Genomic DNA, 27,940 nt, shown 5'->3' with positions numbered 1-27,940 from the left:
AGGGGTAGAGGTATAGAAGAGGGGTAGAAGAGAGATAGAGGGGCAGAAGAGAGGTAGTGTAGAGGTAGAGGGGTAGAAGAGAGGTAGAGGCGTAGAAGAGAGGTAGAGGGGTAGAAAAGAGATAGAGGGGTAGAAGAGAGGTAGTGTGGTAGAAGAGGGGTAGTGGGGTAGAAGAGAAGTAGAGGGGTAAAAGAGAAGTAGAGGGGTAAAAGAGGGGTAGGGGTAGAGGAGGAGTAGAGGAGTGGTAGAGTGGTAAAGAGGGATAATAGAGAGGTAGAAGGGTAGTAGAGGGGTAGAAGGTTAGAAGAGGGGTAGTAGAAGGGAAGAGGGGTGGTAGAGGGGTAGAAAAGAGGTAGAGTGGTGGAAGAGTAGAAGAGATGTTGAGGGATAGAAGAGAGCTAGAGGGATAGAAGAAAGGTAGAGGGGGGTAGAAGAGAGGTAGAGGGATAGAAGAGAGGTAGAGTGGTAGAAGAGAGGTAGAATAGAGGTAGAGTGGTAGAAGAGGTAGAGGGGTAGAAGAGAGGTAGAGGGGTAGTAGGTTACAGGGGTAGTAGGTTTGAGGGGTAGAAGAGGGGTAGAGGTGTAGAGGTATAGGGGGTAGAAGAGGGGTAGAGAGATAGAAGAGAGGTAAGAGGGGTAGAAGAGAGGTAGAGGCGTAGAAGAGAGGTAGAGGGGTAGAAGAAAGGTAGTGTGGTAGAAGAGAGGTAGTGGGGTAGAAGAGAGGTAGAAGAGAAGTAGAGGGGTAAAAGAGGGGTACTAGGGGGTAGAAGAGGGGTACAGGGGTAGAAGAGTGGTACAAGGGTAGAAAAGGGGTAGAGCGGTAGAAGAGAGGTAGTAGAGGGGTAGGTGAGCAGTTGTAGAGGGGTAATAGAGGGGTCGAGGTATAGTAGAGGGATATAAGGAGGGTAGAGGGATAGAAGAGAGGTAGTAGAGGTTAGAGGTGTAGAAGAGAGGTAGAGGGGTATCAGAGGGGTAGTAGAGGGTTATAGAGCAGTAGTAGAGGGGTTGCAGGGTAGTAGAGGGGTAGTGGGGGGTAGTAGAGGGGTAGACGAGGGGTAGTAGTGGGGTAGAGGGGTAGTAGAGTGGTAGAGGAGGGGTAGAAAAGGAGAAGAGGGGTAGCAGAGCGGTAGAGTGGTAGGAGAGTGTGGTAGAGGGGTAGTAGAGGGGTTGAGGTATAGTAGAGGGGTATAAGAGGGGTAGAGGGGTAGGAGAGGGGTAGAAGAAGGGTAGAGGGGTAGAAGAGAGGTAGAGGGGTAGAAGAGGGGTAGAGGGTTAGAAGAGAGATAGAGTAGAGGTAGAGGGGTTGAAGAGAGGTAGAGGGGTAAAAGAGAGGTAGAGGGGTAGAAGAGAGGTAGAGTAAAGGTTGAGGGGTAGAAGAGAGGTAGTGTAGAGGTAGAAGAGGGGTAGTAGAGGGGTAGAGGAGGGGTAGAAGAGTAGAAAAGGGGTAGAGGGTTATTAGAGGGTTAGAGGGGTAGAAGAGGGGTAGAGCTATAGAAGAGGGGCAGAGGGGTGGAAGGGGGTAGAAGAAGGGTAGAAGGGTAGTAGAGGGGTAGAAAAGGGTAGCGGTGTAGAAGGGTATAAGAGGGATAGAGGTGTAGAGGGGTAGAAGGGTAGAAGAGAGGTTGAGGGATAGAAGAGAGGTAGAGTAGAGGTAGAGGGGTAGAAGAAAGGTAGAGGGGTAGATGGGTAGAAGTATAGAAGAGAGGTAGAGGGGTAGAAGAGAGGTAGAGCAGAGGTAGAGGGGTAGAAGAGATGTAGAATAAATGTAAAGGGGTAGAAGAGAGGTAGAGTGGTAGAAGAGAGGTAGAGGGGTAATAGAGGGGTAGTAGGTTAGGGGGTAGTAGGGTAGAGGGATAGTAGAGGGGTACAAGTGGTGTAGAGGGGTAGAAGAGGGATATTAGAAGGGTAGTAGAGGTGTAGAGGGGTAGAAGAGCATTAGAGGGGTAGAAGAGGGTTAGAGGGTAGAAGAGAGGTAGAGTAGAGGCAGAAGGGTAGAGGAGAGGTAGAGGAATAGAGGAGAGGTAGAGGGCTAGAAGAGAGGTAGAGCGATAGAAGAGTAGAAGAGAGGTAGAGGGGTAGAGGAGAGGTGGAGGGATAGAAGAGAGGTAGAGGGATAGAAGAGAGTTAGAGGGGTAGAAGAGGGTTAGAGGGGTAGAAGAGAGGTAGAGTAGAGGCAGAAGGGTAGAGGACTAGAGGAGAGGTAGAGGGCTAGAAGAGAGGTAGAGCGATAGAAGAGTAGAAGAGAGGTAGAGGGGTAGAGGAGAGGTGGAGAGATAGAAGAGAGGTAGAGTGATAGAAGAGAGGTAGAGGGGTATAAGAGAGGTAGAGGGGTAGAGGAGAGGTAGCGGGATAGAAGAGAGGTAGACGAATGAAGAGAGGTAGAGCGGTAGAAGAGAAGTAGAGGGGTAGAAGAGAGGTAGAGGGGTAGAAGAGAGGTAGAGAGGTAGAGTAGAGGTAGAGGGGTAGAAGAGAGGTAGGGATATATAGGCAAATGAAAAGGAAGCTATCAACTTCAGGAATGTGAAAGAAAGCTCTCGTATTTTGAAAGCGGATGACCCATGAGGAGAGAGGAAAGCCAGATAGCTCCTCTGCTCGTGAGGGCGCGCCCGAGCGCGTAACCGCAAGCTCTAGGCCACAGTGGTAGAATTTTCTGAAGCCCACTTACTTAAAGTCTCGCCAGTGCAGTGCATGCGGTGGCTCAGGTGAGACCTAAAAAGTTTAATTAATTAATTAATTAATTGGGTTTTGTAGAGCGCGTAGTAACCCGTGAGTATCCCAGCGCTGAACCCACGACACTCAAAACAGGGGAAAGCCCAGGGGCGAAGGGGAGTATTACGGGAAAAGGTGAGATTTCAGCATTTTCCTAAAGCGGAGGTGATCAGGTTCCGTCCTTAGTTTGCGGGGGAGGGAGTTCCAAAGGCTGGCCGTGTTCACGGAGAATCGGCGGCCGCCTGTGCGGGCCTTTTTCACTCTGTGGACTTTGATGAGGTGTTCGAGATCTGAGCGGAGGGATCTTGTGGCTTTGTAGTGAAGTTTTTGAGAATGGGGGGGCCTTTGTCCTGAGTTTATGAGCTAGGCAAAGAGCTTTGAACTGGAGTCTTTCTCTTACTGGGAGCCAGTGAAGGAGCTTCAGGGCTGGTTTAGCTGAGGATCTGGCCGGGGTGTTGGTGAGAAGCCGGGCTGCAGAGTTCTGGATACTTTGCAGTTTGTTAAAGGTGGATTCGGGGGCTCCCAGGTAGATGGCGTTGCTGTAATCCAGCCTAGATAGGATGAGTCCTTGGATAAGCAATTTGCGCGAGAGGGAGGGGAGCAGAGGAAAGATTTTTCTTACTGATCTGAGTAGGCCGAAACAAATGCCCGCAGTCTTTTTTGCCTGGGTTTTAAAGGACAGGTCTCCCTCCAGCCAGATTCCCAGGCTCTTGATCTCGGTCTTGGGGGCCGGGTGTTCACCCAGGCAGGGAGGCTAGACATTGGGGGAAGGGAGAGCCCTTTTTGACCAAGAAGCAGGATTTCGGTCTTAGACCCGTTAAGTTTTAGTGCTGAGTTGTTCATCCAGCCCTGAATTTTGGAGAGACAGTCGTGGAGGTTAGATGGTTCTTGATTGGGATGTGATAGGGACACCACCAGCTGGGTGTCGTCAGCATAGCTGATAATTTTCACTCCAAATGGGGTGACTACCTCCTCCAGTGGGGCCATGTAGACATTAAATAATGTCGGGCTGAGTGACGAGCCCTGCGGCACACCACACTGGAGGGGGACTACTGGGGAGGAGGTATTGGTTTCCCAGATTTGGAAGGAGCGATGGTTTAGGAATGATGAAAACCAGGCTAGGGCCGTGCCCTCTACCCCAATGTCTCTGAGTCGCTGGATTAGGACCCGGTGGTTGACCGTGTCAAACGCTGCGCTGAGGTCCAGGAGGATCACTGCCACTGATCCTCCTACGTCCAGAATGCATCTGGTCTCTTCAACTGCGGCCAGAAGGGCGGTGTCTGTGCCCTGACCCGGGCGAAACCCCGTCTGCGAACTCCTGAGCAAGTTGTTGGTCTAAAGATACTGGGAAAGCTTTTTATTCACCATCTTTTCAGTGATTTTACTGATGCCAGGGAGGAGGGATATTGGCCTGTAATTGGCCAGGTCCTGTGGGTCTAGAGAGGGTTTTTTGAGCAGTGCCTTTACGACGGCCATCTTCCAGCTGGGGGGGACTTTTCCCTGCAGTAATGAGGAGTTAATGAGGTCTGTGAGGGGGTGGGGGGCGATGGTGGGAGAGATTTTTTTTCAGGATGCGCATGGGCACCGGGTCACTCGGCGAGCCACTTTTAATTGTGGCGAGCGTGGTCAGGACTTCTTCAGTGGTAACCGGACCGAGAGTGTCAAGCTTGGTGGAGGGGTGGGCCGGGTGAGGACTGGGAGTGTGGTCGATAGGAGGCAGAGAGGCGAGAATTTTCTGTATTTTTCCGTTGAAATAGTTAGACAGTTTGTGGCATTTCTCCTCAGAAGCTTTGCGATCCGAGGGACAATTTTGCTGAGGGTCTGGGATTTTAAGGAGTTCTTTTAAAATGACGAAAGTTTCTTTGGCTGAGCAGGAAGAGTTTTTTATTCTTTCGTCGAAGAATTGGATTTTGGAGTTGCGTATGGCGAGTTTGTAAGTTTTTATGGAGGCACGAAAAGCTTCTTTATTGGCTGTGGATTTGTTCCTTCTCCAAATACGCTCTGTCCTTTTGCACTCTTTTCGTAATACGTTGAGCTCGGCGGTGTACCAGGGGGCCGGGGTCACTCTTTTGGCTCGATTCACGGTGCTAGTTTTAGGGAGTATGCAATCCAGTGAATGAGTGAGGCAGGCGTTAAACTGCGTATCGGCAGTGGTAGGGTCTAAGGCCGGGATGGGAGGGGTTTCCGCGAGCTTAGAGGCCCATTCTTCGAGTGAGAGTTTGTGCCAGCGTCTCTCTGTGACTCTGGTGGAAGGCCGTTGGAGTGGCGGGGCCTGACGGTGCCAGTCCATACGGATCAGACAGTGGTCTGTCCACGGGAGCTGGTGGGGGGAGCGGGTCTTAAGATCAGGGATGTTGGTGAAGACGGGGTCCAGGAGGTGCCCTTTGACATGGGTCACCTCTGAGTTCGCCAAATGGAGGTCGAACGAGGAAAGATCAGTGAGGAGATCGGAGGCCGTACGGTCAGTGAGATCAAGAAAGTGGAGATTGAGGTCACCCAGGATAACAAAGTTGGAGCAGGTAGTAGCCAACAGGGTAACGGTCTTGGCGAGGGAGATAGGAAACTTGGACGGGGGTCCTGGGGGTCGATAGATCAATAGGCCTGAGAGGGAGGTAGCAGGTGAGATCTGTATGGCGAACTGGCAACTTTCGCTGTCCTCAATATTGCCGTTGTTAGTTCTGCAGGCGAAGTGCTCTCGGTATATAATTGCCAGGCCACCTCCTCTACCGAGGGGTCTGTTTTGGGAATGGATATGGTAGCCGAAGGGAAGGGCCTTGACGATGTCGGAGTCAGTGCAATTGGGTGAGCCCCGTTTCCGTGAGGAACAGAATGTCTAAGGCTAGATCCTGAATAAGAAGGTTGATCTCTAGAGAGTGTTTGGGGAGAGACCTACAATTGAGGAGGCCGAGATGTAGTCCGTGGCATACTGCTTCAGTGTGGGCCGGATTACAGATGACGCAGTTTGAGAAGGGTTTATCGCCTGTATAAGTGTAAGTACAGTTGATGTTTATTGGCGGTTTCAGTGCGAGGAGCTCACCTTGGGTGTAGATCAGTCGGCTCCCCGGGGAATTGGGCGTGGTGACTAGGCCTAGGGCCGGACGGGCCCGGACGGGCCCAGACGGGCTTGCCTTAGGCGCGCCCGCTGCGCCCGTCCGCTGCGCTTCCGTTGTAAGCACATATTTTTATGGGGGATAGGGGGCGTGGCCTACTGTGAGGGGGCGTGGCCTGAGGTCAGGCGTGGTAATGGCGCCGAGTTGTAAATTCCCTATCCCGCGGCAGCGATAATGTCGGCTGCGCGGGGGTCCCAAGATGAGGATGTGCCCAGGAGACCACGAGGCAAGGTAGGAAGAGTGTGCTTTTTTAAAATCAAACAGCAGTAAAGTAAATCTTACAGACAGTTTTTAAAACGCAAAACAACAGAGCTCCCGTCTGTGCCTCAGGAGTGAAAGTGGTTATGCGAGCGAGCTCACGAACAGCCCGGTTTTAAGGTCGGGGGCGTGGCCTACTGTGAGGGGGCGTGGCCTGAGGTCAGGCGTGGTAATGGCGCCGAGTTGTAAATTCCCTATCCCGCGGCAGAGATAATGTCGGCTGCGCGGGGGTCCCAAGATGAGGAAGTGCCCAGGAGACCACGAGGCAAGGTAGGAAGAGTGTGCTTTTTTAAAATCAAACAGCAGTAAAGTAAATCTTACAGACAGTTTTTAAAACACAAAACAACAGAGCTCCCGGCTGTGCCTCAGGAGTGAAAGTGGTTATGCGAGCGAGCTCACGAACAGCCCGGTTTTAAGGTCGGGGGGCGAGGCCTACTGTGAGGAGGCATGGCCTGAGGTCAGGCGTGGTAATGGCGCCGAGTTGTAAATTCCTTATCCCGCGGCAGCGATAATGTCGGCTGCGCGGGGGTCCCAAGATGAGGAAGTGCCCAGGAGACCACGAGGCAAGGTAGGAAGAGTGTGCTTTTTTAAAATCAAACAGCAGTAAAATAAATCTTACAGACAGTTTTCAAAACACAAAACAACGGAGCTCCCGGATGTGCCTCAGGAGTGAAAGTGGTTATGCGAGCGAGCTCACGAACAGCCCGGTTTTAAGGTCGGGGGCGAGGCCTACTGTGAGGGGGCGTGGCCTGAGGTCAGGCGTGGTAATGGCGCTGAGTTGTAAATTCCCTATCCCGCGGCAGCGATAATGTCGGCTGCGCGGGGCTCCCAAGATGAGGAAGTGCCCAGGAGACCACGAGGCAAGGTAGGAAGAGTGTGCTTTTTTAAAATCAAACAGCAGTAAAGTAAATCTTACAGACAGTTTTTAAAACACAAAACAACAGAGCTCCCGGCTGTGCCTCAGGAGTGAAAGTGGTTATGCGAGCGAGCTCACGAACAGCCCGGTTTTAAGGTTGGGGGGCGTGGCCTACTGTGAGGGGGCGTGGCCTGAGGTCAGGCGTGGTAATGGCGCCGAGTTGTAAATTCCCTATCCCGCGGCAGCGATAATGTCGGCTGCGCGGGGGTCCCAAGATGAGGAAGTGCCCAGGAGACCACGAGGCAAGGTAGGAAGAGTGTGCTCTTTTAAAATCAAACAGCAGTAAAGTAAATCTTACAGACAGTTTTTAAAACACAAAACAACAGAGCTCCCGGCTGTGCCTCAGGAGTGAAAGTGGTAATGCGAGCGAGCACACGAACAGCCCAGTTTTAAGGTCGGGGGCGTGGCCTACTGTGAGGGGGCGTGGCCTGAGGTCAGGCGTGGTAATGTCACCGAGTTGTAAATCCCTATCCCGCGGCAGCGATAATGTCCGCTGCGCGGGGGTCCCAAGATGAGGAAGTGCCCAGGAGACCACGAGGCAAGGTAGGAAGAGTGTGCTTTTTTAAAATCAAACAGCAGTAAAGTAAATCTTACAGACAGTTTTTAAAACACAAAACAACAGAGCTCCCGGCTGTGCCTCAGGAGTGAAAGCACTACCTTTTTGCCAAATTTGGGGTAATTCCGTTCAGTAGTTTTGGCTGTAGCCTTGCACAAATTTTCCTATGGGAAATTGATTTTTCTACTCTTATTTTTTCATTTTCTCAAAAACTACTGAACGGATTTACACCATTTTACAAAAGGTCGCGTTCTGAACCAAGTTCTACCTTTTTTCAAAATTTCAGGTAATTCCGTTCAGCAGTTCGGGCTGTAGCTTGTCGCAAAATTTCCTATGGAAATTAACATGGAGAAAACGCTTTTGCTTACGCTTTTCCGCCTCTCCTGCTAATTCCATTTATAGTTCGGAAGCTCAGACAAATGTCCCTCACTGATCTTAATAGCCCCCACATGTTCTCATCAACCTTGGTACTCTCATCCTTAGAACTCTCAGTGGTTCCACATCAAAAGCTCCATATCACATCTTGTCTCCTCACTCCGAGCCATGGAGAAATCAGACATCCAATTCCCAGAGATCTCAACCTAGCGATTTGGCTCCTGAAGTCATAGAGTTTGGTTATTTACAACTACCACCAGACTGTATGAATAATTTCAAGGAAGCTAGAAAGCCTACTACTAGAGCATGTTATGCAGCAAATGGAAACGTTTTGTTGCCTATTGTAACAACAACAATATCAATCATCTTGATGCGTTTGTGCAGAACATCATTTGTTATCTGTTGCATTTACAGCAATGTGGATTCACTTACACATCCATTTGTTTACACCTGGGAGTCGTAGCTGCACACTTGCAAAATAGCCAACACCTATCTCTCTTCGGAGTACCAGTGATTAAAGTCTTCATGGAAGGATTAAAAAGGGTTATACCGCCAAGTATTCCCCCTGCTCCATAGTGGAACTTAAACATAGTTCTTCCAAGGCTAATGGGCCCGCCTTTTGAACCAATGCACAAATGTCAGTTACAATTCCTATCATGGAAAGTTGCTTTCCTCATAACGATAACCTCACTAAGGAGAGTTGATGAACTTCAGGCATTGCAAAAAAAAGGCGCTTGTACGAATACCGCTGTGGAACCCATCCTGGCTTTCCCTGTGAGGTGTCCACTCCTGGGCACCCCCAAGGTGGAGGCCAGGCATCCTTTAGCGTTGTGGGGGCCGTTGTGGAGATTAAGCAAGCTATTGCTCAGAGTTGCAGAGTGGGACTCCATGATTGGAACAGGCACCGAGGCGAGAATTATCAGGTCCGTGGAATTTTGAGCCCAAGACCCGCCGAGGCGGGGAATTGAACCCTGGTCCCGGGCTAGACCTCTGCATCAGGGTCTGCCACTCTAACCATTGAGCCACACTTCTCCACTCTGTATTAGCTATACAAGAGCCTTTCTTTCAACTTCACAAAGATTGAGTGGTTCTACGTACCAATCCTAAATTTCTCCTTAAAGTAGTTTCTGCTTAGGGGTAATTCGTGTGCGATATCAAATTAAAATAACATAACATTAGCATTTTCATTATTAATTTAACCATCGTAATTCTTGTATAGAATTTATGTGCTGCAATGATAATAGAGCAAAAGACACACACTTGATGGACGGAATGCAGAACTTATCAAAACATTCACCCCCAGTCAAGAGATCTGGGTAAATCCATCATTATTTTGCTCACCATGCCACCCCAGTTTATACCTGGCCATACGCAAATCAGTCTTGACCCTGTGCCTCATGGGAACAGTCCAGCCCGAACTGCAATGATAATAGAAGCAGATAAAAGTAATTAGCAAAATAAGCACATTGAACAGAATAAATAGTTCCACCATCTTTCTAAAACAATGTACATATGCAAGCATATAAAAACTGTATAGAGTGTTTTTCTACCATGCTTTCCCGTGTGTGTGTCTGTGTGTGTCTGTTGGTCTCTGTGTTTCTGTCTCCCATTCCCTGTAGGGAAAGTATGTAGCTCCCGGTTGTAGAAGAGTCGGTCAAGAAGGAGCACAATGCATTGAATAATTTCTTGGTATACAATTTTTATTAGTATTACAGGAAATCACAATGATTGATTGACTCTTTTATGTTCTTCTTTCCCACAGGGTCTTCCACTTCAGTCCCTTAGGTGAGCCTCGGCCGCCGTCGTCCCTCGGACAGAAGGAAAAGACCCAGGTAAGTGTTTTTGCTTCATGGTTTAGTCAAGGGAGGATGTGAGGGATAAATAATAGCTATGCATAAATGTGAAGGGAGGGGGTAGAGGTTGGAGCAACCAAAAGAAAGAGTAGCCGATGATTTCTGCTCTTGTCTTTGTTTCCGTCTCACTTATTTCCTTTTCCCTGGGTCCCTTTCACCCCTCAGCCTCCCCTCCCGTCCCTCTTTGACTCAGCCCCTTTCCAAAAGCCCCGTAGAAGCCCACGCACCTGGAAGAGCCACGTCCTTCCGGGGCCGTGGCGTGGTGACTCCGCGTCCTTCAGTGAGGTCTGGTCTTCTGTTTCGGCTTTCCCTCCTCCGCCAAGTTCGGGTTTTCCGCTCGCCGACAAACTGTGACCTCCCCTGGGCTCCAGTTCTCTCTCGGAAGGCTGTTAGGCCTGCTCTGACTTTCCGGTCTTCCCCCGCTGGATTCTCTGCCTCGCGTTCCTGTGCAGAGTGCAGCTGGATCAACTACTGACCAACCTGACGCGCTCTCCACCCCGCCTTCTTCAAGCGTGTATCCTCTGATGTCCGTCCACAGCTCCGGTTTAAAGGGGCCGCCTGCCGATTCCCCTCTCTCCACTTCTTGATGACAGCAAAGCAGACAACTGGTGAATATAGGAGGGGAAAAATATCTGAAGGGATGGCATGGCACTCCTTATCCTCTATCCCATCGTCTACCAAAAGGTCTACCTGACACACCCCACCCCCAGACGTTTCCTGTTCGGGGAAATGAGGGATGCGTGAAAGAAAGTCAGCAACTTGGTATGCAGAGTATAAGAGATGACAATGCTAAAACTAGTGCCCATCCTGGAATAAAAGAAGACACACCTAAAAATAGCTTATCCTAAAAACCCACCTTCCAAAAACAAGATACCAAACAACAGGAAAAACGTAGGAGCTTCAGGTGATGTCCCTAGTGTCTGATTACTGGTGTTTGTTTAGGTTTACAGGAGTCCAGAGGTTACATAGCAAACCTTGTCTATGCATGCCGTGTATTTTTCATTCATTATTGTAGTATTTATGTAATCCACTCATCACGTGCCAGAAGGGAGATGTGTGTGGCTACAGTTGTTTATATAGCGCCAGACTAGATCTGGTCTGTGTCTCCTGCTCCACAGCTTGTACCCGTAAAAGTGCATCAATGTCTCCTTCCCTTGGAAGCAAATCCACCTGTATTCCAGTTTAAGGCATATTTATTCTCATAGAATCAGTTTCAAAATCCACTGTTCCTCAAGTAAATTCAAATTCAGTCTGCCCAATTCATTTTGGGGGTTCTCCCTTCATCAGGGGGCGCACGTGAGGAATCTATGTTGTATGTTGTGTGCGGAAAATAGTGAAATAAGAATTAACTTGCAATGCAATCTAATCCTACATATACATAAATTAATAGTTTACTACATGTCCTGGTAGAGCCTAACCGCATGTCTGCGTTTGTGTTATACCAGGGTCTTCACCTTTTCAATAGTGAGAGCTACTTCTGATCTACTTCCTACATCACGTGGCTTAGCTAAGGGTAGATGAATGCCAAACAACCTAATTGCGCCCCTAGAGTGCCCAGTCTTGCTGCAGTGAGTACATAGCATTTGTAGCGCTGGGTTAGTAAAGGTTTACCTGTAGGGCCCCTAAGCCTTCGTAGCACTGTTAGGTTTACCTGCGGGACCCCAAGCATTTATGGTACTGGTAGGAACGGTGTATCTGTGGGGTTCCCAGGAACCCGTTTTGTTCATTTTATTCTTATTAACGAATCACATCTGAGAGGTGAGTGTTTCACTGAGAGTTGTGGCCTCTTTGTCATGCAATACATGGGATGGCATTGTTCTCTCTGAGTGAGTGTGAAGACAGAAGACTTCTATTATCTGGTGAGTTGCCCTCCTGTTCATTGACTCCTGTCCAGATCCTGGCCTGACTTTAACAATTCAAGATTAATGTTCAGTAGTGGCAGGCGCAGTATAAGGACTGTGAGCAAGACCTGCTGTATAGTTTTCGCTGTCCTAGGAAATATACCTGCGCTGATTGCAGTGTCCGATTTATTAAAAATTGCACACAGAGTGCCCCTTAGAGGGGTCCCGTAAAATCTACCACTCCTTAGTGTGGTCACCGACTGGCCTGAGCCAGCCTGCTACCACCATAGTGTGTTCTGTCTTCATGGGGAGAGTGCCTGTGCACTTCGAGGTCAATACCAATGCCTTTCCTTGGTGGAGGTGCTCACACCTCCCCCTGGTCAGGAAGAGCCATCTGTGGCAAGGAATTTCTAAGGCCTTGCCGCCTTTGTAATGCGACCCCAGCCTCTCCTGTTAGAGGGAGCAAGCGATCTTCCTGTCCTCAACCCCTTTTAGGCACAAGGACAGGTGGGAAACCTTAGATACAACAGGAGGTGTGCCCCCGCCCCCTCTGTTAACTCCATCCCTCAGGTGCTGGAGGCGAGGTGAAGTACACTTTGTAGTGCCCACCATCTTGAAGATGATGGGACTTATCCAATCAGGGCTAGGACTATGTCCCCTTCCCACAGGAGGTGGGCATGATAGAGGGTGTAGACACCCCAGGAAAGGGGCCAATTAGCCTCTACCTGTCACTCCCTTGTAACACCCTTAAATCAAGATTTTAGGTGGCATCCCCACCAGACCCTGAATTTCAGTTCTTGGCGACCTAAGGGCATTGCAGCCTTCTCTGCTGGTGAGGATCTTTAGAGATCTATTGGCTTGGTCCCAGTCCTACTGGCCTGTCTGCATCCCTGGATGATCCAGAACCAAAAGTCAAGTCGTCTTGCAGCCCAGTGACCTCCAGAACCTTGGGAGGACTACCTGCCTTCGATAAAGGGCAATCTAGTTTTATGTAGTGGGATTTGGCCAGGGAGTGTCAGGACAAGCCAAGCTATGTTACTCACTCTATATTTGCAGACTTTGTGTTTTTGGTCTAATCACTCTCACTAATGTGCACCGTATTTTTGGTGTCAACACCATCGATTGAGCACTTGTTCAATAAAAAGAGATTTACAAAGTACCTGTGTCTTGGCAAGATGAGCAGGGTGCTGGCCATTTATTCAATCGAGTCTGTTGTTGAGCTCTGAGTTCAAGCTGTCCTTTAATGTAAACAGGGTCATTGATTTGGCAGTATCAGTATCTGTAGTTAAATTAGACAAAACTGAGTTCTAATTGCCAACTCCCTGACACCCTGAATGGCCTCAACCCAATCGCCATCGCCAAGTGTGCCTAGATCCCTCTTCCACACAGCTCTCCGCGTCCCCAAGGCATCCAGAGAATTGTAGATCAATTTCCTATAGATGGTTGAGATTGCTTTTTCGGTCAGATGATCAATTAGTAGCTGGTCCTCCAGTAGGGATGCATCAGGCAACTGTCCCCCTTCCCGGATGTGACTTTGCAGAGCGTGGCCACCTGCAAATGCCAGAACTGTTTTTAGTCACCTAATTTATACTTTTGTTGTAGGGTCGTGAAGGACGCAAGCGCCGGTCCCCCCACACATCGCCCGGCCGCTCTAAACTAATCAATCCCCATTTTGTGAAGCCCTGCAATCCTCCGTCTGCACTTAAGAGATCACCATCATACAGTGGAGTCATTTCAGTCAGCTTACCTTCCCAGCCTAAATACCTGGTAGCCTCTTTCCACACCTTTACCAATGTTTGGGTATGAGTAGGCAGGGTGCACTCATACTTTCTTCGATACAGCACCAGGGTGGGGTAACCTCTCTTGTCCATGGCCAAACTATCTACCCGGTAAGCAGGATCCTCACAGTCCGCAAAAACCCAGTTGTTGACTGCCACCAGCTGCGTGACCCAGTAATACTTGTGAATGCTCCGGACCGCCAGTCCACCATAATAAACTCCCCTCTGCAACTTACTCAGCGTGACGTGCCACCATCCCACAACAGGAGCCGAAGTTCTCAGACTATCTTTTGAAAAAAATGTCTGGTGGGATCTTAAAGGACATTTTTTGCACAATGTACAGGAGACCCTGGAGGTTCATCACTTTAAATAGGGCCACCCAGCTTAGTAAGGAGAGCGGGAGCGCCCGCAAGTGTGGGGCATCCCAGCGAATTTCGGGAGTATGTCCCTGCCTGTGCTCTCTTGTAATGAACACAACCAAATATTTAAAGCTATGTAGTGCCACCCTAACTGTGCACCTAGAGTGAAGCCGCAGGGTCCCTGCCACCAGCAGGAATATTAAGGACTTCTTCCAGTTAATATTATATCCTGAATAATCTCCAAGTATGTGAAAAATGTGTAGGATTCGTTCACTCGAGAAGGCTGGCTACGTGTCATATAACAAAACGTCTGAGTAGATGGAGATTCTCACATCCCACTCCTGATCAACTGGAATACCCCATATGAGAGGTCCTGGTGAACCCAAACATGTGTGAAGAGCATAGGAGACAAGGAACATCCCTGTCGGATGGCAAACACTCGGTAGACTGTATTTTTGAGGCGCATGCTCGCTAGAGGGGCCACATACAAGAGCTTAACAGCAGCGCCATTGGTTCAGCAAAGGAATCCCCTATTGCATATGGTACTCCATTAAGGTGTCAGAGATTTAAGCGCGTTCCCCGGTGTGGCGTAAAGCCCGATTGATCAGGATGAACCACTGTTGCAATTACTGTCCGCAGGAAGATCGCCAGGGTGTTCGCAAGGACCTTAGACTCAAAATTAAGCAGGGAGATAGGCCTATAAGACCCACACTCAGTTGCTGGTTCGTCCTTTTTAGGGATCGGGCCTACCGTCCCACTGCGTCAGCAGTGGGCGTGGCCTAAGAGTCCTTTTCTCAGGGCTTCCGAAAACGTACCTAACGAATTCCAGGCTGCTCGTGGTTTTTCGTGCTTTTTTTTGCTACGTGCATTGCTATTGGCCTCCGTGTGTGTGTGTGCTTTAGAAACAGAACACGCAATAGGCCATAGGCGGTCGAGTAGCTCCGCCTATGGCCTATTGGTGTCTGTTACGCGCACCAGAAGGCCATATATCTTCAATTTTCTCAGCCGTCACGGCGGAGATAATTGAAGACATATGGTGGTAGTGACGCGCGCGGGTGCACAACTCGTCGGCGGTTTACGATTATGTTTCTTTTTTTTTTGCGGCTTCTGTTTTTTGTTGCGAGTTGCTCTCGTATCGGGCATACTAATATCTGTTATGAGATCGAGTAGGCAAGGGTGCTGAGAGATAGACTCGTATATTATATTTAAATTATATTTAAAACTTTTAATTGTGAGACTGGATACATTTCATGCCCATGATTTATGTCAGCAAATGGGGCCGCTTAGCTGTCTATGAACTGAATAACAAGAGCACTTGGAGCCGGCGCTTGCTTTCCAGCTGGAGTCAGCAAACTGCAAAAAAGTCTGTGTCTACGCTGGGCTTAGGCAGGGTCAGTCTGCTCCCAGGGCATGGTTCTTGCGACACAGAGGGGTGCTGGGCTGGGGCAGGGTCAGTCAGCTTCTAGGGTATGGTTCTTGCATACACAGAGGGGCGCTGGGCTGGGGCAGGTTCAGACAGTGTTGAGTGCAGAGAGTGTTGAGGGCAGAGAGTGTTGAGGGCAGAGAGTGTTGAGGGCAGCGTGTTGAGGGCGTGCAGAGTGTGTGTGAGGGCAGAGTGTTGAGGGCAGAGTGTTGAGGGCAGAGTGTTGAGGGCAGAGTGTTGAGGGCAGCGTGTTGGCAGCGTGTTGAGGGCGTGCAGAGGGCAGAGTGTTGAGGGCAGCGTGTTGAGGGCAGCCTGTTGAGGGCGTGCAGAGGGCAGCGTGTTGAGGGCGTGCAGAGGGCAGAGTGTTGAGGGCGGGCAGGGGGCAGAGTGTTGAGGGCAGCGTGCAGAGGGCGTGCAGAGGGCAGCGTGTTGAGGGCGTGCAGAGGGCAGCGTGTTGAGGGCGTGCAGAGGGCAGAGTGTTGAGGGCGTGCAGAGGGCAGCGTGTTGAGGGCAGAGTGTTGAGGGCAGCCTGTTGAGGGCAGCGTGTTGAGGGCGTGCAGAGGGCAGCGTGTTGAGGGCGTGCAGAGGGCAGAGTGTTGGGGGCGTGCAGAGGGCAGAGTGTTGAGGGCAGCGTGTTGAGGGCGTGCAGAGGGAAGCGTGTTGAGGGCGTGCAGAGGGCAAGGTGTTGAGGGCGTGCAGATGGCAGAGTGTTGAGGGCAGTGTGTTGAGGGCATGCAGAGGGCAGCGTGTTGAGGGCGTGCAGAGGGCAGCGTGTTGAGGGCAGAGTGTTGAGGGCAGCCTGTTGAGGGCGTGCAGAGGGCAGCGTGTTGAGGGTGTGCAGAGGGCAGCGTGTTGAGGGCGTGCAGAGTGTTGAGGGCAGCGTGTAGAGGGCGTGCAGAGGGCAGAGTGTTGAGGGCAGCGTGTTGAGGGCGTGCAGAGTGTTGAGGGCAGCGTGTTGAGGGCAGCGTGTTGAGGGCAGCGTGTTGAGGGCAGCGTGTTGAGGGAAGAGTGTTGAGGGCAGAGTGTTGATGGCAGCGTGTTGATGGCAGCGTGTTGAGGGCAGCCTGTTGAGGACGTGCAGAGTGTGTGTGAGTGCAGAGTGTTGAGGGCGTGCAGAGGGCAGAGTGTTGAGGGCAGAGGGCAGTGTTGAGGGCGTGCAGATGGCAGAGTGTTGAGGGCGTGTTGAGGGCAGCGTGTTGAGGGCAGCGTGTTGAGGGCAGCGTGTGAGTGAGTGAGTGTGGCAGAGTGTGAGTGAGTGTGGCAGAGTGTGAGTGAGTGCGGCAGAGAGTGAGTGCGGCAGAGAGTGAGTGAGTGCGGCAGAGAGTGAGTGAGTGCGGCAGAGTGTGAATGAGTGCGGCAGAGTGTGAGTGAGTGCTGCAGAGTGTGAGTGAGTGCTGCAGAGTGTGAGTGAGTGCTGCAGAGTGTGTGCAGAGTGTGAGTGAGTGCTGCAGAGTGTGAGTGAGTGCTGCAGAGTGTGAGTGAGTGCTGCAGAGTGTGAGTGAGTGCTGCAGAGTGTGAGTGAGTGCTGCAGAGTGTGAGTGAGTGCAGAGTGTGAGTGAGTGCAGAGTGTGAGTGAGTGCAGAGTGTGAGTGAGTGCAGAGTGTAGAGTGAAGAGTGCAGAGTGAAGAGTGTAGAGTGAAGAGTGAGAGTGCAGAGTGAGTGCAGAATGAGAGTGAGTGCAGAATGAGAGTGAGTGCAGAATGAGAGCAGAATTAGAGTGAGTGCAGAATGAGAGTGAGTGCAGAATGAGTGCAGAATGAGAGTGAGTGCAGAGTAACTGCAGAGTGAGTGCAGACTGAGTGCAGAATGACTGCAGAGTAAAAGTGAGTGTGCAGGAAAAGACCACACACATAAGACCACACACATAAGACCACACACACACCACTCACCACCACACACACCACCACACACTCACCACCACACACGCAACCAGCCATCACTGCACACTTTCACCGGGCACAAACACCACCAGCCGTCAGTGTACGCTTTCACCGGGCACAAACACCATCAGCTGTCAGTGCAGGCTTCCACCAAGCACACACACCTCCAGCCGGCAGTGCACGCTTCCACCAAGCACACACACCCCAGCCATCAGTGCACAATTTCTACAGGCACACACACCACCAGCCATCAGTGCACACATCAATTGTTAATGCATCCACAATTAACTATTGTAGCAATCGCAGTATGGTGCACTTTACTTTTAAACATATTCATCTAAAGCGCAGCATGCCACCATTGCTACAATTCCAATCCAACCCACATAATTCCACTACACACCACATGCATATACTCCATAACACATGGCTAAAAGACATTGCCATTTACAATGCCATTAGCTCTAACTCAAATAAATCCGAGACCTATTGCATTTCTAATGCTTGTTGGGATGACCGCCACCTCAGACGTTCTTTGGTGCTCCGGGAGACACCATTATCTTCAGGCAGTCTGAAACCTACTCTGGAGGTACTCCCTGATTTTATCCATCATGCTTTTATATAATTCTAACGGGAGCTCATCAGGCCCGTCGCTTGCCCTGTTTGCAAGGTTCCTATTGTCTTATTGATTTAGTCCACTGTCAGGTCTTGGTCTAGTGCGTCTCGGTCCTCATTCGTTAGCATTGGCAGGGTCAGGTCTTTCAGGAAGTCTCTCCCAGTATTTCTGTCCCCTTGTTGTCAGTGTCCTCAAGGATCCAGTTCCGTCCTTTGTCTTGTCTCTCTAACCATGTAAGCAACTCATTGGCTTTATCACCGACATCATAGAGACAATGCTGGGTAGCCAGCGCATGAGTGCACGCTATTTTCCATTAGTGCTCTTAATGCGTGCTGCTTCAGTTGATGGTGTAATGGGAGAGAAACTGATTCCCCACTTGCCAACCGAACCTCCAGGAAAGCACATTCCTTGTCCTGAGCCTCGCACTTCAATTTACGTTCCTTCGACATTCTCCCAATCAAGGCTTGTGTCTGGCCTCGAATCACTGCCTTAAATTCACCCTATAGCATGCAAGCTGATTCAACAGGCCGCCCGTTCTCCTTACCCCTTCTGCGCTCATGACGAGCTTAGCTCGTCATGAGCGACGACGCTCGTATGCTCATGACGAGCTGAGCTCGTCATGTAACGCGGCTTTTTTTCAAAACGCCGCACACAGCGGGGAAAACCGCTAGCGCGCAAGCGGTTAAAATAGAATTCTGCTCTATCTCTCATACGAGCTTTGAACGTCTTGTCTTTTAATTATCACGGATCAACCCTTGGGGGTAGGATGAAGTTCACAACCTGACCATCGAGTCGCACCTCTACCAGCAAATGGTCTGAGATTCCCCCTACTATGTGCGTAGCATCTCTAAAATCAACTTTATGGACAGTCTGGGTGAAAGGATGGTGCAGGCATGCCAGACTACCATGTGCTGTAGACAGGTGTGTCCGGTTATGATACCCTCTACCCCTCTAGGGGCATTTAGGAGTATCATGAATATAGTATAGGTGCAGTTCTGTCACTCCAGTCACCCCAATGCGTATATGCTCTGTCGTAAGCGTCTTATCCTTCCACAGGATGAGTCAGTCTTGTCTGGGTCTCTTTCCTGTTTCCCGGCACTTGAATGGCACGCCCGAACACTCGAGAGAGCAGTGACCCACCAGCAGGCTTTTGTGGTGCGCTTTTGTCCTGGATGTAGGGCTGCATACAGTAGGGCACCCACTCTGTCTTTTCTTTGCCTTTGCCTGAAGATCAGCAGTCCCAAGGTTGCCGTCATACCTGGCCTGTCGGTAAGTGCAGGCCCTCTGGAGGCCCGACCGTCAGCAATTGAGCCCACACTGTGGCCGGCTGGACCACAGGTGTAAGCTCAGACAGGGTGTTTGACACTGGAGTAGGTTGTAGTCCCTCATGGGCCTCTGACACAGAGTAGTCAGAAATTCAGCAGCTAAAAGCCCAACACATGCTCTCCAGGAAGCCAGGAGATTTAGACCCTGTTGTGTTAGGAATTTGGCAAATGCAACCTTGAAAACGCCGTTGGCAGCACACAATCTACCAACTGGGCCTCAACAATCACATTGTCGTAGAGTTTTATTTTTTGCCTTGAACTGTTGGGAGAGTCTTGGCGAGGCGGGAAGTCCCTCAGACTAGTTGGTCCTGCTGGATGGCTTTCCGGCCCACCCTACAGATAACGAGGATGTGTCGGACCTTGCTTCTTCCAGGACAGCCCTGTCCTCCCTTCCCTTTCTTACCAGACAGGCAGGCTTCTAGGCAGACTTCTAGGCTCTTCAGGACAGGTACACAGCTACTCCATTAAGTAATTCAGCCTGCAGGTGATGTCCCCTCAACTTAGATAGGCTGACACCATCCCTGGTGTCACAGCAGCACCTGAGTACTTTGTAGAGCACTTTATTCCTTGGTAACAGAGGACATTGAACTAGGGTATAAAAAAGGGATAGATGGTCCCACTTGCATACACAACTGGCAGGCAGGAGATGCGGTTTACTCGGTCGCACTCTCACATTGCATTTATGCTACGCACACCAACACCCTAAACATGCACTTGATGTTATCGCAAAATCTGGGCACAGGTATAGAAATGGAGCATTACATGGGTGTGTCAGTAGGAAGCCACTACACTGACCATGTTCAAAGATCTCATCAGGCTATTGATCCTTACAACAGGGAGTATTGCCACCACCGCTCTAGCTGTTAAACCCATGACAGTCCTCTGCCTTAAATAAGGGAACACTTGGTGTGACCCTCCAGGTCACAGGACCGGTCCAAGACCTCTCATAGTCCCTTGTTAGAAGTTGCACAATACTGGGGTGGCAGAAAAATTCAGTCTAATTTTCCTGTCTGGACAAAAATGGTGTCCTGTTTTTCTGCACCCGGTACATCCAGGTGCAGAAAAACCTAACAAAGGATAATCAGGTGGAATAAAATGAACACATGAAAGTACGCCTTAATTTCATTGCCCTCGATTCATACTCTGGACCATAGTTGAGGGATATGTCTAGGCATAGTCCTCGCAATACACAATAGATTTGTGTGTGGCAGAGGCCAAACTCAAAAGTCAGGATACCAGCTACAAGTAGGTGGTAACTCAGGGCAGGGGTAAAATGCCCGTTGTCCATGGAGGGGAAATTCCCGTTCCAGAAATCTAGATTAAAAATTAATTAATAGTATCCTTTTTTAAATATCTGTTTGGTGCCAGTGCATATGACTTTAATTTCTGCCTTTGAAATTCTATGTTACAAGTCCATACGGTGCATGTATCCTTTGTGAGCTTAATAAAATGTTGAAAATTCTATAAATCCTCACTCCTACTCTGCTCTGTCTGAAAAACAGCTCAACATTTTCAATATTCTGCAACTCTGCATTGATTTGGCTTGCAAATTATATTTTAGAAATTTTCATGTATTAACTATTTAATTTTAATACTATAGGTGATTGAAATTACTGACGAAAAAAGCAAGATTTAGCACCAGGCAACGGAAGTCAGTGCCATAAGAAGGATTATTTTGAAAAACTGAAGGACATCCAACCTTCTACGTTTAAACAATTTCCAAAATCTAGGTGTGGCGAGGAAGTGGGAGCTGAGGAAAGTACTATACTGTCAGTGAAGTCTCTAATTTAGCATTTCATTAACCCAGAGCAAAGCCATATCCGTGCACAGAATAACGTTCATCTAAAACATCATGTAATTCCAGAGAGGAAGCACACACTGCATAAAAGAAAGTTATAACAAAAGGTTTCTTCTGCAGACCATCAAAGAAAAGATGTTGAAAGAAGACTCCGAAGCTGACACGTTAACAACCGAAAGATTGGAAAATCACCTTTGTTCAACAACCGTTTTTAACCAGTTACGCAAGTTTGAGACTATCTGCCTCTGGGTAGAAAACCACGACCCACTCTGCTCACTCTGGCGAAAACCTTAAAAATTCACCACTTTATTGTGTTCATAACAGTCTCAGATTGTTTCCTTTTTTATTGTGTACTGTTCTGTAATTCTATGTAAATTGCCTCAACATTATCTGCTGTGCGTGAGTGATATGTAAAACTGTTAAAGATAAAAATGGAATAAATGAGCACAGTTGCGCTATAGGTAATGTAAATACATCCTCGTCTTCAGAACTACAAATCTTAACCTTACCCCAAACATAGAAAGGGTAAAAGGAACTGATGTTCTGCGACTAATGATCCACAATAGTACGGTGCACGTTCTAACGCCCTCAGTTACTGCCATTACGCCAGTGCAAAAAGGTACTTCTCAGTTTAATCATTAAATATCAGACTATCACCTTATCACTGCATTGCTAAGAACCTATACAAATAGATTTGAGAAAATCTTCAGTCACAAAATAAGTTGCTGCCGGAGAGGCTAAAACCAAAAGACTATTATCTGCGAATAACATTTCGACTGGTGTTACAGGGCTGCTTCCAGACATATTTTGCTCAATTCAAGTGTTAAGAAGATTATACACAATTTCTTTTAGAGATAAATGCTGAACATTATCTAAACAAACCTGACTCTAAAATCGGGTTCCCTCTTACCGTGGCATATAAGCAAGAGAAAACTAATCGTAGAGATATTAACTCTAGGTATACACCTAATAAAAACACGAACTGTGAGAACAAATTCAGTGTTCAAAAACACCTCAATGAAGGCAAAATAACCTAATTTGGGGACAAAAGTTACATGTGCCTTTTAAAAAGATACCAGACAGGTAGCTGGATAACTTCTTCTTTATTCACGACCTCCAGAGTGCCACCAGGATAGCTTATCAGGACACCTATAACATCGCTCTCTTCAACTCAGCATGCCCTCACTGTCAACATTCTAAAGCAGCCTTCAGGGACAAGGAACATACCACAGGGGGAGGAAAGGGAGGGGAGTAGGAAGGTACCATGTGCTGCATAACATTATATGTAAAATAACCCATATAACTACCAATAAAGTTCCTGGGAAAGTACATCCTTAATATCTGCGTATAGTAATATTGTACTGCACATTTATGAACAGGAGATTATAACAGTGCCAAAAAAGACACAGCCATAAATCTTATCTCACAGAATTTGACAGAATGCACACTGGGGGAATCCACTCTCAGTGCAAAGTATGCCAAAAAAGTTTCAGGCGTAAATCTTATCTCACTGAGCATATGAGAATCCACACTGGGGAAAACCACTCTCCGTGCAAAGTATGCCAAAAAAGCTTCAGGCGTAAATCTTATCTTACTGAGCATATGAGAATCCACACTGGGGAAAAACCTTATCAGTGCTCTGAATGCCAGAAAAGATTTAGAGTCAAAGCGACTCTACATCAACATGCATTAACCCACTCTGTGGAAAAACCTTACCAGTGCTCTGAATGCCAAAAAAGTTTCAGTGAAAAAATCCGTCTCACTCAGCATATAAGAACCCACACTGGGGAAAACCCTCATCAGTGTTCTGAATGCCCAAAACATTTCAACCGTAAATCACTTCTAACTGCACATTCGAGATTCCACACTGGGGAAAAACCTTATCAGTGCTCTGAATGCCAGAAAAGGTTTTGTAACAAACCGAGCCTATCTCAACATGCATTAACCCACACTGTGGAAAAACCTTATCAGTGCGCTGAATGCCCAAAACATTTCAACCGTAAATCACATCTAACTGCACATTTGAGATTCCACACTGGGGAAAAACCTTATCAGTGCTCTGAATGCCAGAAATGTTTCAGTGACCAAAGCAATCTCACTCGGCATATAAGAACCCACACTGGGTATAAACCTTTTCAGTGCTCTGAATGCCACAAATGTTTCAGTGAAAAAATCTGTCTCACTCAGCATATAAGAACCCACACTGGGGAAAACCCTTATCAGTGTTCTGAATGCCCAAAACATTTCAACCGTAAATCACTTCTAACTGCACATTTGAGATTCCACACTGGGGAAAAACCTTATCAGTGCTCGGAATGCCAGAAAAGGTTCAGCTGTAAATCTCATCTCACTGAACATATGAGAATCCACACTGGGGAAAAACCTTATCAGTGCTCTGAATGCCAGAAATGTTTCAGTGAAAAACGCTTTCTCACTGTGCATATAAGAACCCACACTGGGGAACAACCTTATCAGTGCTCTGAATGTCAGAAATGTTTCATAAACAAATTCAGTCTCACTAAGCATATAAGAACCCACACTGGGGAAAAACCTTATCAGTGCTCTGAATGCCCAAAAGATTTCAGACGTACATCACATCTAACTGCACATGTGAGATTCCACACTGGGGAAAAACCTTATCAGTGCACTGAATGCCAGAAATGTTTCAGTGACAAAATAATACTCACTCAACATACAAGAACCCACACTGGGGAAAAACCTTATCAGTGCTCTGAATGCCACAAATGTTTCAGTGTAAAAAGCAGTCTCACTCTGCATACAAGAACCCACACTGGGGAAAAACCATATCAGTGCTCTGAATGCCAAAAATGTTTCAGTCAAAAAATCAGTCTTACTCAGCATATAAGAAGCCATACTGGGGAAAAACCTTATCAGTGCTCTGAATGCCAGAAATGTTTCAGTGAAGAAGGCAGTCTCACTTACCATATAAGAATCCACACTGGAGAAAAGCCTTATCAGTGCTCCGAATGCCTAAAATGTTTCAGCCGTAAATCTCATCTCACTAAACATGTGAGAATCCACACTGGAGAAAAAAAATTATCAGTGCTCTAAATGTCAGAAAAGATTCAGAGGTAGAGATGGTTACAAGCGCCATAAGAAAACACACTATCAAAATAATTCAGTGCTCCAAGTGCCAGAAAAGCATCAATTTTAAACGAAATCTCACTCTACATGAGCAGACGCACACAGGGAAAAAACATTACCTATGCTGTGAATGACAGAAATTCCTATTTGATAGGTACAGCCTCACTAACCATAAGCGACTCCATACTGATGAAAAACCTTATGAGTGCTCTGAATGCCAGAAAAGCTGCAGAGGAAAACGCTATCTCACCATGAGAAGCTCCACACTGGAGAAAACCCTTATGCCTTAAAAGCTTGTATCTGAAAGACTGTTCTGCTTCATGGGAGATCCCACTCTGGGGAAAAATCTTAGGAGTGCTCGAAATGCAAGCAACGTTTTGGTTACAAATTACTTCTCACTTGACATGAGCGGGAAAAAAGCCTTATGTGTGTTCTGAATGTCAGATAAGGTTTAGTCTCAAATACAATGTCACTTCAGAAGAGAGAATTCCCACTGGACTAAAGCCTAATACAGGACGGTTAAAGCCAGAAACGTTTTACTCAGAAAGGAGATCTCACTAAACATGAGAAATGCAAACACACCACGTGAAAAGTAAGGCGTATCTTGAGTTGCAGAAAAGCTTCTAACAACCTGACTATACATGAGAGAGCACATATTTTAGTTGCAATAGGATTCATCAAGAAACTCTTGCGGGATAACTTAGACTGCCCGCATTCAACCTCCAAAGAAATTTCAGGCCTGGAATTTTTTTTAATTGCAACCAAATCCACAATTTGAGTATCTGAAAGTTACAAAACTCTTAAGGTCTTTCTTGACACAGAGAAGTGTTAGTGCTTGCAAAAATCAACTAATTGCCAAACAAATCACAATATTAATGTCTTAAATTTTACTCCACCCAAAAGGTTTCTACTCACCCTTGTTTCTTAACATATGACTGATATCTATATTTTCATGGTAAGATTAAGCCTATGTGGAGTTCCTCAATGAAGAACTCCGCAAAGTGACAAAAAAACTCTGGCGGTCTACGCAGATTTCCGCAAGCATCGGAGTGCGTAAGAGTCATGCCGTTCGTGGTGATTTTGATCTCCTGGTGTTTGTCCCGCCCTATAAAAATAATTGCGAAAGGGACCATGTGCAGCACAAGAGGATGCAGCTGCTTCTACTCAAGCAGCAGCTTTGTCAATGCAAAGGAAAGTTTCTCAATGCGAGTGGTGTGACCGGCCACGACCACTTGCATTGAGAAATCCGACGACCCGCTCTGAGAAATCTCGCCAGGAGGTTGATTTTGCTCGCCAACTAGACCATGGCGAGCGCGAGCAAGGAAAAATCTCATCAGGAGGTGGATTTTCCTCGCTCCAGCACATAACGTTGAAGAGTGTGAGCGTTGAAAAAACCTTGCTACGCTCCACGTAGCGGAGTTTTTAGGAACTACGTGAGCTCCGCGGAGTACGGAAAACTCCACCTGCGGAGTTCACCACCCAAAATGAGATAATATACAACAGCAGGAAAACATAACACACCAGTTACTTGCCTTTGGTAAAACTCTTTCTGGTCGCTACTCCTTTACCCGCAGATTCCTCACCTTGTGAATATTCCCCACACGCCAGACTGGGTCCTCCAAGTTTAAAGCAGAGTAGGAGACAACATCCAGCTCAGTGTCGACATCATTCTGCTCCAGAAGTGACAAGCGGAGACTCCTATAAGCACTTTCCATGCGCTCTGTGAACAACTTCAGAGGTCTATGAGTTCATTATCTCACAGGTCTGTATCACATATGCAGGCCCTGGGCAGATTTTAATTCACCATTTTTATCATGATTAGAATTCAGATGAAGTCTTTTCATTTCCAAAAATTCTAATTGAATTCTCAGCAGCAAGGGTATATATAAATCGTTGAGTGATGACTGCGCAGTGCTCAAGATGAAAGTGATATGATGATAAAACAGTCCGATCCACATTTTGTACACAAAAACAGGACTGTAAATACTTTCGTACAATAAAAGTTAAGCAAAGGCGATTCTTAGAAGACATCATTTATATGAAATAGTCCTTGTATAGTAAATGTTTCGACCCTTCCAGTTAATTACCGTGGTCTCATCAGGACGGTAGATCAGCGCCTCTCCAATTTGCCCATACAATGGTAGGGTAGGGGTCAGTTTGGGTGGGGGTGGCAATATCTGTCTTTTTTACATACAAAGCCTTACCATAAGGCACTGCATCAGGTTGGCCCTCGCTTCCTACAAGATGTTCAAATGATATGCTCCATCTCGTACTCCATGGGCCAGCTATAGTAGGCAGGTATGTTTACCCAGAATAAAAAGTGTCCATTGGGGAGGAAGACGTTTCTCCTACTCCACCTCCAAATGGTGGAACTCTAGCCAATCATTTGAGGTCAGCCTCAAGTATTGAAGTTCAGGAAGGAACTTAAGCTTTTTCTTTTCAGCCCATAGTTTAATGTTCTCATCTAACTGCTAGGCAAATGTTTAGGTATTTTATATCCCGTACTGTCAGGTTTTAAATGACAATAGTGCCAAGATGCCTTTTTGGTAATTGTGTGCTTGATAAAAAAATTAACATTAACATTATCAGACTCTGCTAGCTGCAGTCTGATGATAATAATATAAAATAAACACAGCCTTCTCTTAACTTTAAAAGGAAAATATGACCTTGTTCTTATTTAAAAATTAACTCAAACCTGTGAGTTAATCGAGTGGTGTCTGGGAGCTACTGGTAGCTCGCGATCGACTGGTTGAAGACACCTGCTTTACATTTAATAAAATTCGGCCAAAAGCCCTTCCAAATATTTAAGTATTTATTGTTTTGGGGGAGGGGTCTATTGTGATTTTGAGCCCTTACATTCATGTTTTATCCTTTTTACATCATGAGTTCTTATGCGTCAACTGTATTCCTGTTTAAATTGTATTCCTTTTTTTGGTGTTTTTAAAAACCTTTTCTAAGAACGTGAATTGACGAGGTTTCTTTTTTTCTCTCAGTTGATATGTTTTCACCCTCCTTTGTGGATTTTTTGTAAACTGTTCAATTTTTTCCATTCTTTGGCACCACCAGTGTTGCAGTGCATAGGTTTCAGTATTTATGTCCCTTTTTTGCTGAGGGTGATTTTGGTATGAATTCAGATTTTCCTTGCGCACTTTTACTCTCACCTTTTCCTAATCACGTTGGGTTACCGTACTGCAGACTTTGTATTTGAAATTCATCTTCCCCTTGTCACCTGATCTTATTCTGTTTTTTTCTCTGGCTGCAATGGACTTCTATGCACCTATATTGAAACTCGATTTGTACAAATTTGCTTCAAGCATTTTTGGTTTCCCTTTCATTGCAGGTGATTGATCTTGCCCTTTTTTTTATTTCTTTGTGTTCATGCAACCTCATTTAAAAAAAATTAAAGTTTTCCATTGTGATTTCATTTATGTTGCTTTTTATTTTTTTTAGTTGCACTTACTTTAGAGCAGACTTGGTTGCTTTTTTAAATAAGTTTTACCAGCAAGCACAAGGAGATGATGGACGGAGTGCTGAAACCTTTCAGACACTTACCCCCAGTCACAGATTTGGGTTGAATCCATTATCATTCTTTAGCTCACTTAACCACCCCAGTTCAGACCCAGCCATATGCAAATCAGTCTTGATGCTTGTTTTCGGTCCAGTTGAGACCTGACTTGGCAGTTCGGTCTGGATTGTTCCTATGAGGCACAGGGTCAAGACTGATTTGCATATGGCCGGGCCTGAAATGGGGTGGCGAAGTAAGCGATGATGGATTCAATTCAGATCTGTGACTCGGGGTGAGTGTCTGAAAAGTTTCAGCGGTCCGTCCATGCACAAAAAGAAGGCAAAGAAGCATTGTTATGTCTCGTGGCGTTTAACAGCGCGAAGCGCTATGTCTGCCAGGAGACCTATTGTTAGCGAGTCTGCTTCCCAGGAGACAGCACCTGGCCACGTGCAATTCCTTTCCGAGAAGGCGATCGGAGCGGGCCACGCGCACGCGAACGCGCGCTGTGGCTAGCTGCTGTCTCCTGGGAGGCTCCA

At 47.4% G+C, this 27,940-nt stretch overlaps 1 protein-coding gene across 2 annotated transcripts in view; it reads left to right on the top strand.

Annotated features, from left to right (window-relative positions):
* The window catches only part of LOC144805488 (uncharacterized), a 55,064-nt gene extending 27,741 nt beyond the window's left edge, over positions 1-27,323 (top strand). For both annotated transcript variants that reach the window (XM_078672033.1, XM_078672032.1), the window contains exons 4-5: positions 9,687-9,756; positions 20,597-27,323. In XM_078672033.1, coding sequence (XP_078528159.1) covers positions 22,235-23,866 — 1,632 coding nt within the window. In that variant the 5' untranslated portion in view covers positions 9,687-9,756; positions 20,597-22,234 and the 3' untranslated portion in view covers positions 23,867-27,323. The remainder of the gene's footprint in view (positions 1-9,686; positions 9,757-20,596) is intronic.
* Positions 27,324-27,940: the final 617 nt, after the last annotated feature.

Source organism: Lissotriton helveticus (assembly GCF_964261635.1).
Source record: "Lissotriton helveticus chromosome 1_1 unlocalized genomic scaffold, aLisHel1.1 SUPER_1_unloc_12, whole genome shotgun sequence".
Taxonomy (NCBI): Eukaryota; Metazoa; Chordata; class Amphibia; order Caudata; family Salamandridae; genus Lissotriton; species Lissotriton helveticus.
This window is presented reverse-complemented; position numbering and strand designations above follow the sequence as displayed.